Consider the following 20224-nt stretch of genomic DNA (forward strand, 5'->3'; position numbering starts at 1 on the left):
GTTCAGCTATTAAAATAATCCTTGCTGTATGGCTGTGAGATCAATGGCCTCAAAATCAAGCGGCAAATGTTTAGACCAGCAATGCTATTTCCAGTGAAACACACTGTCAAACGTGGGACTCAGGTGCAGCATGGCATAATCTACAATGATTTTATTAGGATTGTGCAGAAAACTTGGTTTGGCACATTTTTCTGCAGAAGCAGCATCACTCGATGAGGAATGGGGGGGTTTACAATATTAAAACCACACAAAGCTAAAAGTTGAGGCAAACATAAGAATTCGGATGAATTATTACTTGAAATATAAAATCTTGTTTCTGAGTCACCACGAGTCAATTTTCGAACCAAACTGAAAGGTATTGTTGGGCTTGCAAAGCAAGAAAAAACGAAAAAGGAACTCAGACCTCCTTTTGTTGTCTGCCAAGCTAACCCCAATAGTGCACGTTAAAGAACCCCAGGTGGTCGAAATTTCCGGAGCCCTCCACTACGGCGTCTCTCATAATCATCTAGTGGTTTTGGGACGTTAAACCCGACATATCAATCAATCAATTAACCCCAATAGTAGCAACATAATCACAACCACAGCTTTCTTTGCGCTGAAGTAACTGATATAAACGTTGATGCCACTTTCATTTTCTCGTATTGATGTCACGAAGCTTTTAAACGTTGCGGCTCATTATATTTATAGTAGCTAGCAAGTTACACAAGCCTTGTCTAGCGTACTAACCTCCCACACAGAGAACTGTCTTAAGTTACAATGGGCCACACTCTACATCATGGCCACGCAAAACCCACTGCAGACTGCAGTAGTTGGCCTTCTTTCAGGTGCATCGTAACGACGAAGTTATGCAAAATGGTGCGACAGTTGCTACGTGTATGCTCCATTTAGCTCACACTGCCGATCCTCTGCACAAGTTTTGCACCCGGGCAAATAAAATTAGCATTGGTGACAGGCAGACACTCTTTTAAAGGATACCCGAGACATAGGCAGCCGACATATACTCCCGTCATGTTGCGGTAAGCCTATACAAGTCGCACATTAAATGATTACCTGTACTCTACTACATGCCCTCCAATCAGAAGAAGAAAGATTGATAGCTCGAGTCGGACGTACGCGACTAGCCGCAACTGTTCACCCTACTTACTCACCGAATATTCGCACACTACGGCGAGCGGTTGATTAAGGTGCACGTGACAGGTATGAACAAGAAGGCACTCGTACAGAAGAACAGTAACTTATATTCACAAATGTAATCTGGCTCGTCGCTGGCGTTGCTGAGGCAGCTGAAATTCTCTTTTCTCTGCCCAGAACTCGGATGACAAAATCAGTGTTGTCAGGTCTCGGTAAGAGAGCTTTGACAAAATCGGACAAGATCGCTCAAAATGTGCCCAGGAAGTATTTATTCACAACAAAACTAAAATGATTGCAAGCCTTCTTAACAAAAGTGATATTTAGCACTAAGAAAAGTAGCGATGGTGTAGTCAAACCAGCAATGTCAAAATCTACTGTCACTCCGCTTGGCGAGCTGGTATCACGATCGAGGTCGTCGTTGGCACGAAAGACTGTGAAACAAAATTTTTTTTTAAAGTAGCATAGAATTGACAGCTTTTATCCAGCACCAGCTGGCTGTATAACCAACAAAACAAGCGTACTACTTCTTACGAGTGTGCTAAGCTTGCGTTGCGTGTCACACGGACACCTATCATAGCGGAGGGATTAAGACGGTCGCGATCTGTGCATCGCGATTTCCGAATCTCAGGCCGTGATTTAGCTAACGTCACCGCTAAACGTTTGCGTGATTTTGCGCCAAACGCAACCTGAGGGGTCTGATCTTGATCAAAAGACACCGTTACAAAAAATCAGCAAGAGAAATCAGGTGATCCTCGCAAAATCGCGAAAACGAGCATCAGCTGTTACGATTGTAGCATATATTTCATTTCATCGTGCCAAAGTTCCTGATGGTATGCCGCTGCAGTAGTCTTGAACTCGACATGCGTGAAAAAGCCACGGTTGCACGTGCGAGAATGACGCGTAAATACCAAGCGAGAATGACGGCCGTAAATTTTCGTCCTAATTAAATTAAGTGGTAGTATAAGGTGCTAGGCGTTGCTACAAGGTTGGGTTCAAACTGTACAATTAATACAGTAATACCGCTTCAGCCACACCTCGGTTCGACGCTTCACCCAGAAGTAAACACTGGCTACGCCCTTGAAATCGTGACCCAGCAAGGTCACATGTGTGTGTACTTTGAACCACAGATACACCTCGCTCTGATTGCGACCTACACCAGACAACGTGAACACAATACGGCAGCTCGTAAAGTAGAAAAACTAAGCGTATACACGTGCATGGTTGATTAGTAAAAAATGCACAAAGCCATAAGAATCCACCTACGCCTGTCCGCTATTAACTTAGTCCTAACAACATTACATGTATACACTCTGGAAAAGTACCAGATTATGCTACCAGCGAGCGCATAAGCAAAACATTGCAAAAATAACGAGGACTACGGAAGAGTGTGCACAACACGAGCGCTAATTTTCAACATTTTTGGCAGCTTAATCGATAAGGAAAGCTCTGCATTGGTGCAATGCGATAAGACAGTTTATTACTTGTGTTTTAAGGCACAGCAGTTGTAGCTGCTTTTTTTCATTGCAGCGATTTTATATCAGGCTGCATTATCACTGTTACATATATTAAACTATGGAGTCACCAGAACACTATGGGATGGTTTTTCAGAAGAGCTCTAGTTTCAGGGCTCTGATGACGAAGAAACAAAGAAAAAATATTTTGAGATATGGCAACTTAACCATAAAATTTATGTACTACATAAATTATACTAGAAGCACTATCTCTATTGGGCTGCAATTCAAAAGAATTTTTGAGGCAGCCATACCAAATCAGGCATATATTTACAGATTTTTCCAACTTCACTCAGCCCAATGTGTGCTGCGTGTTGGTGTTATTGTATTCTGCGAATGGTGCTGAAGTCTAAATTAGGATGCTGATGGCATAGCACCAACAGTAAACTTAGCTTAGCTGTTTCAATCCAGCAACTCACATTCGTATATGATGTCACAGATATATATGATTCAGCAATTTCCTCCGAAATTGGCCTCATGTAGTTCAACCATCAAATCCTTTAAGAAATTGTGTAGATTACAAATGACATACTGATAGTGACACCAATAATCGTGTCGGATCTTCTACATATGCCATGCGGCATGAGAAATTCCAGACATACATTTCAGCATTTTCCCCAGTTTTGAGTTCTGCCATGCTTGCCTCAACAACCTACTGATCGCGAGTTCATCAAATGAGCGCAGTTGACGTCTCAATTCTGTGATCCAGCACCTGAACAAGGCACATTTGTCAGAATAAGCAAGTGTGCATTTGATGTACAAAAGGTCACCTGTCCTATTCTTGTGTTCTCCGCATCCAATATTCAGCTCTACCCAGGCAGATTTATAGGTGTCGAGAGCTTATAATCTCTGAATACTAGATTCTGAAAAGCCCTACAAGCTCCTTCGTCTTATCTTTGTGAACTACGTACTATACTAACATTTTGTACCATGGTGCCAGACCATTAACTTTATTCCTTCTACTTCGTGCTACTGACAAACAGAAATGCTATTATATTGAGCTCCCTTAAATCAACAACTCCCATACAAACTTTAGGGGAGCAACAGATGCTTGCGTGACAGTATATGCTACTCCTTGAATATCAAATGAGAGTTCCACTATACATAATCGTACGACATCCTGAATGCAATATGTGCTAGATCACCAAATCGTCAAAGGAGTACATATGGTGGCTGATCAGTTCCCTGACATATCCTGAAACTTATGCCCAATATATGAGTAGCATCACAGCATTTTTTTGTGGAGAATGAAGCCAATACACCCTCAAAAATGTCTCTAAATTCTTTGTTTGGCCCTGTAAACAGATCCAGAAATGTGACAATGCGACTGAATCTGGAAGTGCCGCAAAGCAATCTACTCAGGTGGCACGTACATCCACGTGATGCTGTACTACACCTTATGGTATTTGCCTGCGGAAGTCTTTGGATGTCCTGTGTACTTGGATGTATGTGAAAGACTCTCTAATTGTAATACACCTAATTGTGCTTAAAAGTGGGCATAAATGCTAAGTGCTTATGTCAATACATTATTATATGGACGAAATTTCGTGATTTCTTTGTCATAGAATACGTGTGTACATCTCTTATCGGTACTTAATACACTCCCTCAGTTGCAATCATTGCATCCATATTCCCATGAACTGCAGCAAATGTCAAACATATCAGAAACATAGGAGCTGTCAACATTGCCATTGATGCCCTGTCACATGTGCCCAATGAACATGTTCAACTGCCCAAAGATACATACACCTTAAAAAAGTGGTGCCTAGTTGACGTGACAACAAATTCCACCATCTGCAAGAAATATAACCTTTGACGCTGCACGACATTTAGTGGTGCAGAGTCGTTTGCCAGTTATAGAAGACATGTGCACTTAAACACATGCTGTGACCAAGGAACTGACCATTTATGCCCACTTGCAAACACAACGAGGCAACCAGACTGTCTTTTATGCCCATATACATGGGAAATCCAAAGGCTTCCCCTGGCAGATAACGTAAGGTGTTTGGCAACACGTGGGTTTACGTACCACCTGTGTCGAATGCATTGCAGCCCTTCAAGATTAAATCACATTGTGACATTGCTGGTTATGTTTCCAGACCCAACCGCTTAATTCAGCGACGTTTCTGAGGATCTTATCGTGCTATTCACTATACTGCTGCTTTGCAAAAGACAAACTTGTTGCTCAACCATGCAACAAAATTGCAAGGTTGAGCGTTAGGTGGAATATATTCTTACTCCAGACATTTCTAGGTTACGCACTGTAGCTGCTGGCTGCATCACTCATTTCATCCTTGGTCTCAACAAATAAAGAAAGCCAATATGGACCAACAGTATTTCACCAAGCCATGTTCCTCTGAATGAGCAATAGAAATAATTAAATGTATATGCATTACATTCGAGGCAGACATTGGTTTCAACACTGTAAGACTTGCTTTAGGCTTGACTGTAGGTTTACCCAGTGACTATGTTCTTTTACTCTGATCCACACAAAACCCGCCTTCTTGCGAGTGACTACACATCTAGTCTATGTTACACCATAAAGAAGCTCCTACCTATAGCTGTGTGACAGCGCATTGGAAGGCGCGTATGGTAGCAGTGAACTAGACTCTTGTACACGCATGCATAATGAAATGATATGGGCTAGCCATTTCTTATCGGTGTCATGCTGCCAATTTTAAAAAACCTTCCTCTCAAGTAAGTTTAACTGAAGTTTTATGAAAACAAAATAGATTATTCACTTTCTATGCTGAAGTCATCACCAGTGCACAAATCGCCTGAAACAGCAAAGATATCCCGCTCACGTAACATCAATAAACATTCCCCACAATGCTAAGATTAAAATTGCATGTTAACTGGCTGTCAAGTTAATCTAGCTAATAAAGCTTTTACCAGAATAATTTCTTCAGGCCTAGTGAAAATATTTTTTATTTGTTTTATGGATTTGTTATATCTTGAAAATAATTTAGGCGCGAAACAACTGCCCCATTAAATTTGTGACACCTGAGTTATTATGGCTACAAAAATATTGAATAACAGCTGTAAGGTTATCATATGATTCAGTAAATCTATGTTTTGCATGGGTTTGCAAATGTGCTAGTTCTCGAGTGCCACAAATAAAAAGTGAGAATGTAATTTGGATTTTTTATTGCCTGGTACTTACACTCAAGTGCTCTAAAATAATGTGTAACTTTATGTTTGCTGTAAGTTTGACCACGCTACAACAACTCACTTAAAGAAGGTTGAGGTACTATTCTAAGTACCTGAATTTTCAATCAGTTGGAATAAAAGACGGTGTGGTCTTGCATCTTGAGCTTTGTGTATTTGTAGATCAACAAGCTCGTGGTCGTTAGTCATGATTATTTGTCTTTCTTAACTCCCTCACATCATAAAAGCACTGAAGCTTCTAAAGCCACATTTGCAAAAGTTAAACAATAAAACCATGCATGTGCCTCTGAAAAGCAAAAATCAATATTCACGTAGCCAATGTGATGAATGCTGTGAACCCTGTCGTACATCAAACGGTCATCCAAACATTTTGAGGGGTATGCTTGGTCATAACTCTGACATGGTTTAGTAATGCAACTACAGGAGTAAGAAAGCTTGAATAGGACTTACAGATTAAGTTGGGATGGATTCATGATATTAGAACGGTACAACGAAGAAGATTAAAAACGAATGAGCCCCAGAAACACAAGCGCCAATCAGCGGCTGAAGTTTATTCAAGATTACAGAACAGGTACATACTACATCCACATGGCACCATGAAAAATTGACCAGCAAAACCAAAAAATAAAAGAAAAAGTTGTACACAAGAGTGAAGAATTTATTTACTCTGCAGCATATTTAAAAGAAAGCTGATGCATGATTGTTTTTCACTTTGACTGTACCTTCTCAACTAGTAACTTTTTTTTCCAAACTTCATCACAAGACAACTCAAGAAGCCTGTGCTCCCACAAGTTACTCACTAGTCTTTTTTCCTTCTTTGTAGTGCCATTCTAAAAACCTGAAAGCTTACTATGTCTCAAGATTACATATAGCAGTTCTTCACCTACTTGTTCAGGTGAAACTCCACTAGTATGAGCTCTTTTCGACTATACTGTTGCCATAATTGTTGTGTATCTTCTGCCTGAGTAGTTATTTTTTGAGTCAACTCTATCACACTGAAAAAATGCTACTACTTAGACTCCCTGCAGCTTTAGTGCAATGAACAGAATTTGTTGCTGACGGTGTGTCAATGCAGCATATTACACTGCAGTTTACTGAATCAAACACACATTCAAGGCCATTCAAGTAAGAAGACAGCTAGTGATGGCATTTTTTATATTGAAAAAGTTGTTTGGAGCAAGGTACAGCATTAGAGAAAGGCCATATATTATGAGGAAGATGCAAGCCCTATCTATATACATTTAATAATAATATTAAGATTGAACGTGAGAATTGAGTGTGACAGGAGCTATAAAGAAAGAACGTTTATTGTCATTCTCTGATCAGCTTCCAAGACTCAATTTAGGTTAAGCAAGCCTGGCTTTATCCACTCATAGCACGTAGAAAGAGCAGAAACACTGTACAAATATTTCGCTATAATAAACACAGTGTAACTAGAGCAACCATTTGTGTTTTTTTATTTCTAACACAGTTCAAATTTGCAATATTTCAAAGACGTCTCAAAGATTACATGTCTCTCTTACTAATATTTATGTCTTTTATGCCTTTCATTAGGCACAACTACTACACTAACATGTCAACGTGAATATAACAAATGGCTCAGACGTGAAAACTGGTCAAAGATGACCATGCGTGCCATTGCTCGTTAGTTTGAAGAACACCATCTGCATGCAGCCCCACCAGTGCCCTCTGTCTCCTTTATATTGAACGCACTCCGAGCAACATTGAAGGTGGTGAGCTTACAAGAGAGAAATCGAATGAGACGATATCTATAAACCTGGAAGCAAGAGTATTTTAACCACGTAAAGTCGAGTTGTGTGTGTGGGTATGCCCCTGTTTTATGACATGGCGATGGGCAGCAGGTCATCGGAACCTTCTTATTGTGTTTGTGAGGTCGAGATTTTGGTAGGGAACGTTGAGTGTTCCCAGTGTTCAAGATTTATTTCGGCATCCACTCTAGCATAATAAGTTCATGGTTGGTGGTTGATGTGACCATTGTGTGTTATTGTAGTCTGCCTTCATGTCTCGTCCACTTGCAGTCAGCACTTCTTATGGTATGTTCAAGAGTTGTACTGAGGCCAATGTTAGAGATCCAGGTCCAAGTATCTGCCATCAGTTCATAAGCGCCGGGTTTGAGTAATGGCTTTCTTCTCAATCAGTGTCTATTCATTTTAATGTTCTTGCGCAAGAAAGCATTGAAAGTAGGTTTCATGACTTTTCAGTGCTGTGTATGAACTGCTGACCTGACTGAAAAGTTTTTCTTTTTGTTGTGGTGTTGTCTCAGTCAGAGCCAAGCAGCGTCCTGTTGCTTTAATACTTTGCTTCGTAGGAAAGCTCTTTGCATGCTTCTTCAGTACTTTGTACTATTATGAAAGCAGGTGTTAGCATGTGTTGACTGTGGTGTTTTATTTGGTGTTCCACATATTTCTCGCTAGATTCCTGTCCACACAAAGGAAAAAGTAAAAGTACGGTGGTAACATTTGCTTGGAGTTTTCTGTTGTTCTTATTGTATTTTAGCGAGGGTCGGTGCCAGGATTGGTCTATACTAGGGGTGCACCCATGATAAGCGAGGTCCTTCAGGAGGAGCAGAGAGGCGGGGAACTTGGCCATTGTTATGCGACTATGTTCCCTCTTGGGAACATAGTTGTAACACATAGGCATAACACAACACAGGAGTCAGGCAAAAAGTGGTGGAGGGGGGGCTCCAGTCCAGCCCCCCTGTGCCTACCCTGGCACCAACCCCGATTCCAGCCTGTGTCATTCGACTGCTGATGACTTCGTGTGACAGCCCTCCTTCTTGCACTCAATGTTTGTCAGTTACTTACTCGCCTCATTAGTTGAAGGCTGTTGATGTGATGAAGACAAACCTCCGTTGGTTCTTGTTTTATTATTTCCTGATGGCGTATCCTCAGTGTATTTTTTCAGTGTACCCTAATTTTACTTAGCTAGAACATCAGCAACGTTACAACTTTAAACTCTTAGCATGTTTTTATAGACTGTAAAAGTAATCATCGCTTTTTTCTTTGGCATTCTATTTTGGATGGTTGGTACGTCAGTACTTCTCTCAGCTGTCGAGTGTTTTGTAAGCAGGACTTTGTCGCTGCAGCCTCCTCGTACTAGTTGCAGCGCTCACTCAGCCAGCCCTATTGGTACAGCAGAAAACATGAAAAGTGCGGACTAATCACTACAGGTGTGCCTGTCTTGGTTTCTGCTGGTGCATCTTTGCTGTGGTGATGTCCTGAATATGTATTAGTAGCTCGACAGGCAAAGCTTCTTCTTTTAGTTAGCTGCAAATCCCATTTGAAGAGTACTATTAACACTTGCTAAGATTATAGCCCCTTCAGGTGTGAATTATGATGCACTGTCAACAAATATGGTCAATTCAGATAGCACAATCACAAGGCACTCAATATTACAATCCAAGAAAAAATGATGTGTTCGTTTGTGTGAGCTTCAGCAAGCTATTACAAATTCTATGAAATAAATACTTCAATCTGCTGTAAGTTATATTTAGTTTTGATATAGAGAGAATGAAATCATAGGCTCTTGTTGTGTGTGCAATCAGATTTCATTGCATTAGTTTCGGGAGAAGAAAAGCAACACTTGACGTTGGTTTTAGAACACAATTTGAACGACCCGTCTGAGATAACAGTTCCTTCACTAGAGTAATCAGCTGCGGTTGTTCGCAGCAGACTGAAGTCAAGTCAGGACATACTGACTAGGGAGAAGGTTGTGCCCATTTACCGAACTATGTATTTTACTCTATTCTGGCCTCAAGTTGAGACAGCTAACATAAACATATTGCATACACAAATGTCGCCACTGATGCTAAATGGTTATATTTGTTTCTCTTTGAAAAATGTTTCCATTTGAAAACATATGGTCGCATAAACCTTAAAAAATTGTTGAACATTGGCCATGCACCTATAACCTGTGTTATAAGCAGAACTTTGTGTGGTGCAGGGATAGGGGGAGGACGTCCTTGGTCTTCAGTGCAGGCAAGCCGAGTATGTGTTATTTGGTTCTCGGTATTGCATTGCTGAACATTTCAGGGGTGAACCATTTTCCCAGTGCCCATGCCTTGGCTACACCACTGCATTAACTATGAAGCACCCATCTTGCACTTTCGTGCATTCAGTGGCTCATCAAGTAAACTGCCTCTCTGGTGGATGTGACCATTTCAGTCGTTGATAATAAAGATAAGCTAAATATATTGATCTGCATGTCAAACTAAAAGTGAAAAGGGTCGTTTCAGTTTGAAAAGCCTTGAGGAATCATGTTCATATACCTCATGATTATGAAAACCAGTGAAAACTTCATGTGTGTAGATCAGTATAAGTCACAAAGATATAAAATATGGGAAGAATGATGTGCACCAGCTACTTTGGCCAACTGAGGCGTTCCTTGCTTTTAGTTCTGCTTGACTCTCCCACTGAACGTCTTGAAGACACATACAACCCAAATTCGCGCACAGAGTATGAGATAATTCAGACAAACGAACTAGTTATTCACTGATGACAACACTCTTGTTTGCCCTTCTGCACTGATTCTGGAGAAAAAATATAAAAATATTGCTGTGCTAGATTGAGAAACACTGTGAGAAAGAAATTGCAAGATATCACAAAAAATGCACAGCTGCTGACAGGACAGGCAACAGTCTTCAGTACTACAAACAGTCACTCACTCTTAGCTTAAGATTTATTCATAGATATTGCCTTACGGTTGTGAGGACCAGCCCTGACACCAGCTGTCAAATGATCCTCCTCGTGTTTTGGAGATTAAAGCAATCTTAGACACATTTTCCGGTTTGTAACGTGTATGTCCGTTGACTTCTCGAACGACAGCCATCTTGCATTAGCTACCGCTCTAAACGGAAAATTAATGAAGGACAGCGAGTGTGAAATAAAACTCTCTGCTTTACAGGAACCAGCTTGCCAGATTTGTATAGAGCACTTCCTTCTTTCCACAGACCTAAAAAAAGCAGGAGGGGAGGGGGTGGAGAATTGTCTGTGGTTTCGTATTTGTTAAACAACATGACGCCGTAATCGTGCGTGTTTCTTGTTTATAAACGATTGAGCTTACGTGTTATGTGTTCTATGCATTAGCACTTATTAACTCACGGAAACATTTTTTTGCGTGTCGTACTGCGGGTTCAATTAAGTCTGCGTAGTGCGTAAGCTAGCTGATGTTTTGCCTACCATAGGGCAATGTATCTATCTATCTATCTATCTATCTATCTATCTATCTATCTATCTATCTATCTATCTATCTATCTATCTATCTATCTATCTATCTATCTATCTATCTATCTATCTATCTATCTATCTATCTATCTATCTATCTATCTATCTATCTATCTATCTATCTATCTATCTATCTATCTATCTATCTATCTATCTATCTATCTATCTATCTATCTATCTTATAACTAACAAAGAAACGTTCTACAACTTAATTGTAACTCGCGACGACACAAGGAGACAAGGTGCCCGACGCCCACACACTCCGCCACGCTTTACCAACCGTTCGCTGCAAGGTTATAGGTAATTGATGTGGTCATTGCGATACAAGTTGCAAGTGTCGGTGCGGGTGTCAGATTACGGCAAATGCGAGTGTTGTACAATTCAACCACCGTAACGCAACTGATAACTCCAGTTCTCACACAAAGAGCACTTGTGTGCCATTAACTCGTACAGCTCTGTGAACACGAAAAAACCAAATCGGTCGTGGCAATGGCATTGCAGGACATACGATACAATACGCTTTGCGTGCGATATCCACGAAGTCCAAAGCGCTTGGTGTGGCATCGCTGGCGTGGTGCGACGAAATGAATGCCGGCCCACGCGCGCCTTGTCACGTCGGAGTGGGTAACGTAGGGCAGTGGCATCCACGGTTGCTTCATCGTACAGATCTGCATGATTTTCTTGGGGAAAGCACGTATCAGATGTCTGACAGGTGACAAACTGGATAAATGTTTATCAGTAAAATATTCTACCTTACGCAACTTCAATCGACAATCATGCATGTCAACTAGGTGTGCATGATATAATTAGAAAAAATATAGTACTTATGCACCCGGCATATTACTCTCTCGAACATAAAAATCGACATGTGAGTGACATATTACTAATGCGATGGTCATATTTCTCTATCGAACTTAAAAAATCGACACGTGAATGGGACCAGAACAGCGCCAAAAGCAGCAGACGCAGAAATAGCTCTACCAGTCTAATGTTATGCCAACGAAGTTGACTTTTTAGCCGACGCCGCCAATAACGTTCGAACGGCGGGCCAATATTGCCAGCCTGACTGCATGGCTCTGACCTTATTGGCTGCTGGTTGCACAACTCGGTCCAATGTGGCCGTTCTGTTACGCTGGCACTGCAAATATTGGCGGGAAGTTCTGAATGCTGGTCCAACGTCACCGTTTCATTCGGCTGGCACAGCCATTATTGGCGAAACATTGTCATTGCTGGTCCAACATCGCCGTTCTATTCGGCTGGCACAGCCATTATTGGCTGTACGTTGTGCGCCTGGGCCATTCTTGGGCCATAAACTGCCAATCTATCCCCAACATTGGGCCAACGTTCTGTTCTTCCTGGGGCGTTATGACTGGAGTGGAAAACAATGAATTGTGTTTTATCGGTGTTAATTGTTAAACAGTTAGCTGTGCACTAGTTCTGAATGTTATAGAAATCAGATGAGAGTTTGCAAGTTAACGCATTGATATACTTGTTTTTAGTAAGTATGGTTGTATATTCTGTGGTTAAGAAAGAATGACTGTGTGTCGAAATTGTGGTTAGGTTGTTATAAATTATGAATACCAGCGGGCCTTGTATAGAACCTTGCGGGACACCGTTGTCTAAAGATTTAAAATGGAGAGAAAATTATAGAGAGAAACAGCTTGCTTTCTATTAAATAAGTAGCTATTTATCAGCTCCGGCGCACCATCTACGACACTAATTGAGTTAAGTTTACCTAAAAGTATGTTATGAACGATAGAGTTAAACGCCTTCGAGAGATCAATCATCAGAGCACCGGCAATACAACCAGAGTGAAGCGCGTGTTTAATATGATCGGTGAATGAGAGTACAGCGAAACTGTTGAATATCCTGCATGAAAACCAAATTGTTGAGTCGATAGAATACGAAATTCGGTTAGATCTTTAGAAACCATTTTCAATATACTTCTCTATGATTTTGCTGTATGATGAAAGGATGGCAATAAGTCGGCGATTACCAAAGACGTTCCATCGCCTTTTTAAGCACTGGAACTATCTCAGCCTTTTTAAGCTGTGATGTGAAGATGCCTGTTTTATACATAAGAATAATGATACAGGCTAATGGAGTGGAGATCACGTGAGAGATGCATACCAGATGAACAGATTGAATTGTATCGAGATCAGCACTTGTTGTTTTCATCAGAATAATTATTTCCTCCAGATCATCTGGTCCCGTTGGAAAACGGTCAAATAACTGAGTACATTCCCTGCTTGTTGGCTTCGAAGCATGAGGCTAGAGGGAAGTGTTAGCAGAAAAGTTCTTGAAGACGTTCGAAATGTCGAAGGCGTTTCTTAGCATACCCTCTGATTACTGTAATTCAGTTTCAGCGGGTTCACCTAATAATCTGTTTAAAGATGAGTTATTGTTTTCTATTGATCTTTGCTTCTATTGCCAGCTATATGAATCCTGTCCGTACAATAAGTTCTCTTAGCTTCTGCAAGGACTTCATTAGGTAGATTGCAGTACTTTTTATATCGCAATCACAGGACAACATTGAAAGCTGTATTTCAACTTTTTGTATAAATTGTCTTTCCTTCACAACCTTTCTAGATACTGATGAACACATATCTGGAATGTAGCAGAATATTCTGGCAATAGTTCTGCAGACAGGCGGCAAAGACAACCGAAAACAAATGCTTGAATAGTCTTTTTGGGCTGTGCATGCTTCAAAACAGCATTTATGGAGTTCAGCATAATATTGTGAATAATATGTTTCAGCAGCTCGACACTTGCATGTCAAGCATGTCGTTCAAATTCTGATGACCACCAGTTAAATAGATGATTATGCATAAGATATGTTTTGCGAATGTTGCTAGGGAGAAGGTTGCTGGTAGCCACTTCTCAAAGTGGGTTTCTTTTACACGGCGTTGCTGTGAGTCAGTGCAAATTCATTTACCTACTGGTGTATATTCAACTTGAACACTCAAGGTATCGCTAAGTATTTTGTGGAAAACTTCTTTCAATGTCTTAGGTTGTTCCTCCCGAAGCTCGGTAATACCATATATATTAAGTTTGCTCCATTTACAGCAGTTATTTACATAGTGTACCTTCAAAACTTCAGGTGTGCCTTGATACAGAAATACAGATACTCAAAATTGTCTTAGAGATACTATCGTTATACACTTGTATCACAAAACTGCTCCACCTTATGCCTATGGGGTTATTTGTGTTATACTTCACCTTATGTTATATGTGTTATACTTCACATGGGTATGAACCATGCAGAACGATACTGGCAAGCACTGATCCATGCATAAGGGAAACTATTGTTCACAAAGGCTAGATATGATGGTGAAAATTGATATCGGATGATTAGTACTCATGAGTAATTATAAAATATTGCACACAATTAGGCTTTTTTGAAAAACAAGGGCTAGTTACATTGCTTCCTTCTGCAAATGTTCGCAGGTTTTCACTGCAAATATTGTGGCCTTTATTTAACACTATTGGTGCATTTCGTCCCTTGGCACGTACTGAAATTCATACTGCTCTCTCTCATACGGGTCAACTACACTACATTCGAAGGAAGTGTCGCATAAAAGCATTACTCGCGCACCCGGAGCAGGCGGGCGAATATGCATCATGATAAGAATTAGTACTCTTTTCATTTTTTCTAACGTGATTATTGCTTTTTGATCTGAATTAGTAAATCACTAAAAGGCCCCACTATCAGCTGCGAGGAAAAACACGAAGAGCACATTTGCAGTGCCTAGTAGCAAACATATTCCCGTGGCGAAGCGCTCATAAACAAGGCTGAAATGCTTGAAAGCCACCCAAAGTAAGCCCGCTATCGTTGCGAAAGCTTACCGGCTTTCACACCACTATAATGATATAGCAGCAAAGTGTGGTGTCACTGATGCTTTAGCAACGTACGATTAGCGTATTAGAACCTTTTCGAATTTAAGCGCCAACAATCGAAGAAAACCGCAAACATTCTTTTTCCCGCCATGTCTCGTTCACCCACGGTATGCGCGCTATTGATACCAGTACGTGATTATCGCTGCGTACGTAGGTTGTGATTGGCAGTCGGTGGGATGTCGGAGAAGACGCACAGTGGCCACTTCAGGGAAGTGGGCCACTGCGGCCTTTGTATGACCTCTTCGGGCGGCGGACGGGTCGTTATGACCGCCAGAGCAAGGACATGGCTTCCAAGAGACGCTCATTCGCGTACCGTCCAAACACGGGACACGTCCTGCAGTAACGGAAGTAGTGTCTGTGTGCGCTGCGGGGCGTTGCTGGGACACACAGCGTGCCAGCTCACACGAGTGAACAAGATATGGCGGAAAAGTCATGTTGCCAGACTGAACTTTCTAAAGAATCGATTGTTCTTACGGATTCGATGGACACGAGAATCCTCTAGTACGCTGTGCACAAGCCGGGACCATATAAAGCACAAGCAAGGCTACCGTTTGTACAAAACTGCAGTGGATTACCATATTTCTCTGACCTCCTCCATAAGTCATTCTGGGAAATTACGACGTTGCATGAACAGCAGGCTGTGAGAGCATGGTCACGCTTTAAGGTGTTCAAGGCGCCCACACCTAGTTGCGAACTGCAATTGATGCAATGGGCATCCTTAAAGTGCAGCCGCAATTCACGCTGCTGCACCCCAATTTTTACAGTCACAAAGATTCTTCCCCAATTAATAAAGTCATAGTAAATTGAGGCAATGTGTTATTTTCGATTATTGAGTTATAACCTGTAAACAACGTTGTCGACAACTTCAACACAATAGATATAGTATTACAAAATATGAAGGTCAAAATTTTGTTTGTCAAATTTGGCTTAGGCATTTTTGCACGTGAGGTAAGGAATGTCAAACTACTTTTTTATATCTGTTGACATTAGTTCAAGAAAATATTATCAAACTTGGCCCGCTGTATCTCCGCCCTCTATGAAGAGTTAGGTATTGCATACTCCACACTTGCGAAATACGTAGGCTCTTGTAGCTGCTGTAAAACATTATGACGTCATGGCGATTGGTAAAAGATTTTCAATATGGCGTCGCCACCTGCAGAATTTTGTTTTTGCCCCGTTTCGTGCTTCGCTGTGAGTCTTGTCGCCACAAGCATGGGGTTTTTGGTATTCCGACAAAGTATCTTACAAATACTCGAAAATTGTTACGCTGTTTAAACTGAGCATTTCATGAAGCATTCTTTGTAAGACGCATGGACAAAAGTCATGTGCGTCAGACCTCTTGGACGTTTTCAAACAAGGAACTCGCGTTCCTTCCAACCAGCTGCAGAACGTTTGTCACATATGTGTCACGTCAGCCTTAAGACGTTTTTGCAGAATTCATTGGCGTGATATGGCGCAATTTTTTCAAACCATTTTAATAAGATTCGTGTCCAAGTTTTCTTTTCAAGTCTACCACTAGGATTCATATCCGTTGATGAACATGGTAGTGTACTACTTCTCTTATGTTGTCACTTTTTCCAGAATCACGGTCAAAACCATTTTCAGCACTGCTTTGCCTTTTTTTCGCGATACCTTTTATTTTAAAGTTTCTTTCTTCTTACAATAAATAACCTGCCTAACTGTGAGACCATACAGCATCAACCAGCTCTTATTTATACGTGCCACGTTGTTGCAGCACCAAAAGATGCGAAACTACACAATCCAGGCAGTTATGCAGGCAGTTAGCCGTAACCACTGGCATACATTTCCACTGCCCTAAAACATGAAGGCCAAGTCCCCGACATTAAGAAAGAGTGCTGCGAGGAAACACACCACCATTCTGCGACGTAGTGCGCGGGTGCATCATCACATTTCGGGGGCGTCTCTCTTGCTGACTTAACACGTTACAGTTTGCACATGGTTATACAAATGTTGGCGTCATGACCGGCCATCTATTGCGGACAAATGTAGCGGGGATAGTCATTCGATGTGCAATTTACGGCAGTGCCAAGCGACGCAGGCCGTGAAGACACATGGAAGTGTCCTCATGCACGAACATTAAGTGGCCTCAACCTTCACGTATAGTTAGGCAATGAAACCACTAACATTATCTCACGTGAGTGGCTTGACGCGTATTTGAAGACACATGTGATTTGTTTACTATTGTAGCTTGCTGAGCCCTTATATATGTCCTACCCTTGTCACGCAGCCCCGCCGCGGTGGTCTAGTGGCTAAGGTACTCGGCTGCTGACCCGTACGTCGCGGGTTCGAATCGCGGCTGCGGCGGCTGCATTTCCGATGGAGGCGGAAATGTTGTAGGCCCGTGTGCTCAGATTTGGGTGCACGTTAAAGAACCCCAGGTGGTCGAAATTTCCGGAGCCCTCCACTACGGCGTCTCTCATAATCATACGGTGGTTTTGGGACCTTAAACCCCACATATCAATCAACACTTGTCACGCAAACTTTGGCATAAACTAATTTGTCAAACAAGCCGCAAGAGCATTCAGACGTACGATATAGATAGATCAATAGATAGATAGAATGATCAATAGATAGATAGATAGATGCGGTTTTAGTGTGTTTGCCTTGCTAAGGAATGATTCGCATACTGCGAACAGCAAGATGAAAAAAGTAGATTTTTGCGCCCAGTTACAGTGACACGACCATTCATTCATTCCCTACCAGCGGCATACGTTCAAAGCACCTTTGCAAGACACTTATGACGTACTTGAGCCGAATAATATTATTATTAACAATATTATAATAATATTAATAATAAAATAACAAGATGACAATAAATATAATGGATAATATGTGGAGTTTGATGTCCAAAAAAGATTATCTGAATTTGAGAGATGCCGTAGCCAAGCGTTCCGGATAATTATCATCTGGTGCTCTTTGACGTGCCCTGACATCGCACTGTGCCCGGGCCTCTACAATTTCGCCTCCATCAAAACGCAACGGCTGCGGCCGAGATTGTACCTATGGCCATTCGGTCAGAAGCCGAGCCCCAAAGCTTCTGTTCCACTGAGGTGTACCTCAAGTAGAAGCAACAATTACGGTTCTAGTTAAATACTCCTTTAAGATTGCTTAAGTTGTCTTGAGCTCATGCACGAGCTCACGCAATAATTGTTTTTGTTTTTTTCTACGATTACTATGGTATATATTTCTAGAGTAGTCAATTGTGTGCGGAGGATATAATACGTACCGGGACGTTAGAGATATGCTAGGCGATGGACGATAAGAGAAAATCACAGACATAGCACGTGTGTCTCCCGTTTTGTCCGTCAGCTTGCTTGGGTCTTCTTTTTGGAATCATGCAATGCCAACACGCCCAGTTCTTCAGAAGCACATTAAATAATGAACGGATGAACAAAATCAATGAGCTTATGCCCTTCACAGGACACGCTAGATATTGCACGGTGCTGTTTTGGTAATGCCACCCAATACGTGACCTCGTTTTTTTATATTGCATAGCAGGAGCGCACGAAACTTCATTGTAGTGGTAAGATTGGCACTTTCTTACTGTACCTAAAGATATTTATTGCTTGAAAAATGCTTGCACGTGTATGAAAATTTCTAGTACAAGTAACAACATTTCATAAATCGTGTTACTTTGCGTATTCGGCATTATTACGTGCTTGTGTTTAGACAACATTTTGCCTATTGATATTTTTGTTGATGCAAAACACCCAACTGTTCACTTTCATCAATGTAGTGGCAATCCAAACTTGGCTTCTGCCCTCAGCGCGACTCCCTGCTGGGAAAGCTTAACGCCCACGAGAACCTGTACCTGTTTGGCCGTCTTCGAGGTGTACCGGAAGAAAGCCTGGCGGATATAGTTAGGCAAATGATCGAAGTAACCGGTTTGCAAGAACATGCGGACAAGAGGTGTGACTACTACAGGTATATTCCTGCGTACGCTTTGACGTCTAGGCTGATCTCATAGTGTAATAATAGGGCCGATTTTACGTGTCACTATCACAAGGTGATAATGAAGCATGCCGTGGTGGACGTCTTCGATGAAATGTTCAGTACAGGGAGTTTTTTCTCTTTTTTATCTAACATGCATCAATATCACGGGTATTTTTTTCAGTCGCTTGAAGGTATAGAAATACAATAACAGTGGCCTGGATTCAAAATCGAGCCTAATCTTTTTACTACGCGACACACTTTAGTGCAAAGACCACGACGGGTGTTAGTTGAAGATTTTATGAGCAGGTATGTAAGTGCTGCACGAAAGAAAGGCTTTTCTAAGAGTGCGAAGAGTTGCGATGCACACCGAAGAACCACAACTCCAGTAAATTGAAGTATCGCTGTTTTGTAATTCTTTTTTTTTCTTTTCCACTCACAGTACACTATACGTTTTTTGGTTCTCTTCGTCGGATTTAAGTGAAGGTCGTTTATCTCTTACCCAGTGTGTTGTTTTTAGTCGGCTATGAGAGGTCTGAAAAAAAAACGCTAATGACAGATAGTTAGTACAGTAGAGACCCCGCTTGACATTTTTGCTAACAGCATAATTGAATGACTGTCAAAAAACGGGGAAGGCTTATGCACGGTTATGTTGCTGCAGGTGGTGTACATGAGTAACCCGCATTTCGAATTAGGTGGCAACGCATCTTCGTCGCGAACGTTACGTTGCCTCGACAATATCGAGCACCGTTAAGTGAGAGGGGTAGTGGTTGCCGCGAGGACAGTGCACTCAACCTAGGACATGTAATCGTTTCTTTAGGCGAAAAGTATAACAGGCTTTCAACAGGTGAAAAAAGAACGCATGCAGAGGAGCAAAAAGCATCGGAAACTGAAGGAAGATAAGCTTGATTGATAACGTATGCTGATGAATACTATTTTAGGCAAAGACAATTCTCAGTAAAAATGAAAAAGAACACTTTTGTTTTAGCTGCATCTTGTTAGTTGGTTTTGATACTGTCGTGAGCGCTTCATTAGTTCCTTCACATTTACTTTTACTGGTGGGAAAGTAAGAGAATAAGCCCTTAGCAGCTTCAGAAATGTTTATCTCCTGAAAAACATATATGTAAAATTTAAGAATAACACTATGCTGAGTACGCCAGTTTGGTTCTCATTTCGTCTGAGGAAGGAAATTATCCGTGAATATATTTCTGTCTGGTAATGTCTTCGTGGCTTAGATTTTATAATATAATTTGGCAGATTGCACTCTCTTTGAAGTCGGTACATCGTAGAAAACAGAGCAGGTATACGAGACAAGAAAGACAA

The 20224-nt window shown here is 41.3% G+C and overlaps 1 protein-coding gene across 1 annotated transcript in view; it reads left to right on the forward strand.

The window, feature by feature from the left end:
* Positions 1 to 18938, forward strand: part of LOC119172568 (phospholipid-transporting ATPase ABCA3) — a 451578-nt gene extending 432640 nt beyond the window's left edge. Inside the window, exon 13 of the mRNA XM_075893215.1 lies at positions 18708 to 18938. Coding sequence (XP_075749330.1) covers positions 18708 to 18938 — 231 coding nt within the window. The remainder of the gene's footprint in view (positions 1 to 18707) is intronic.
* Positions 18939 to 20224: the final 1286 nt, after the last annotated feature.

The sequence above is a fragment of the Rhipicephalus microplus genome, chromosome 4 (genome assembly GCF_043290135.1).
Source record: "Rhipicephalus microplus isolate Deutch F79 chromosome 4, USDA_Rmic, whole genome shotgun sequence".
Classification (NCBI taxonomy): Eukaryota; Metazoa; Arthropoda; class Arachnida; order Ixodida; family Ixodidae; genus Rhipicephalus; species Rhipicephalus microplus.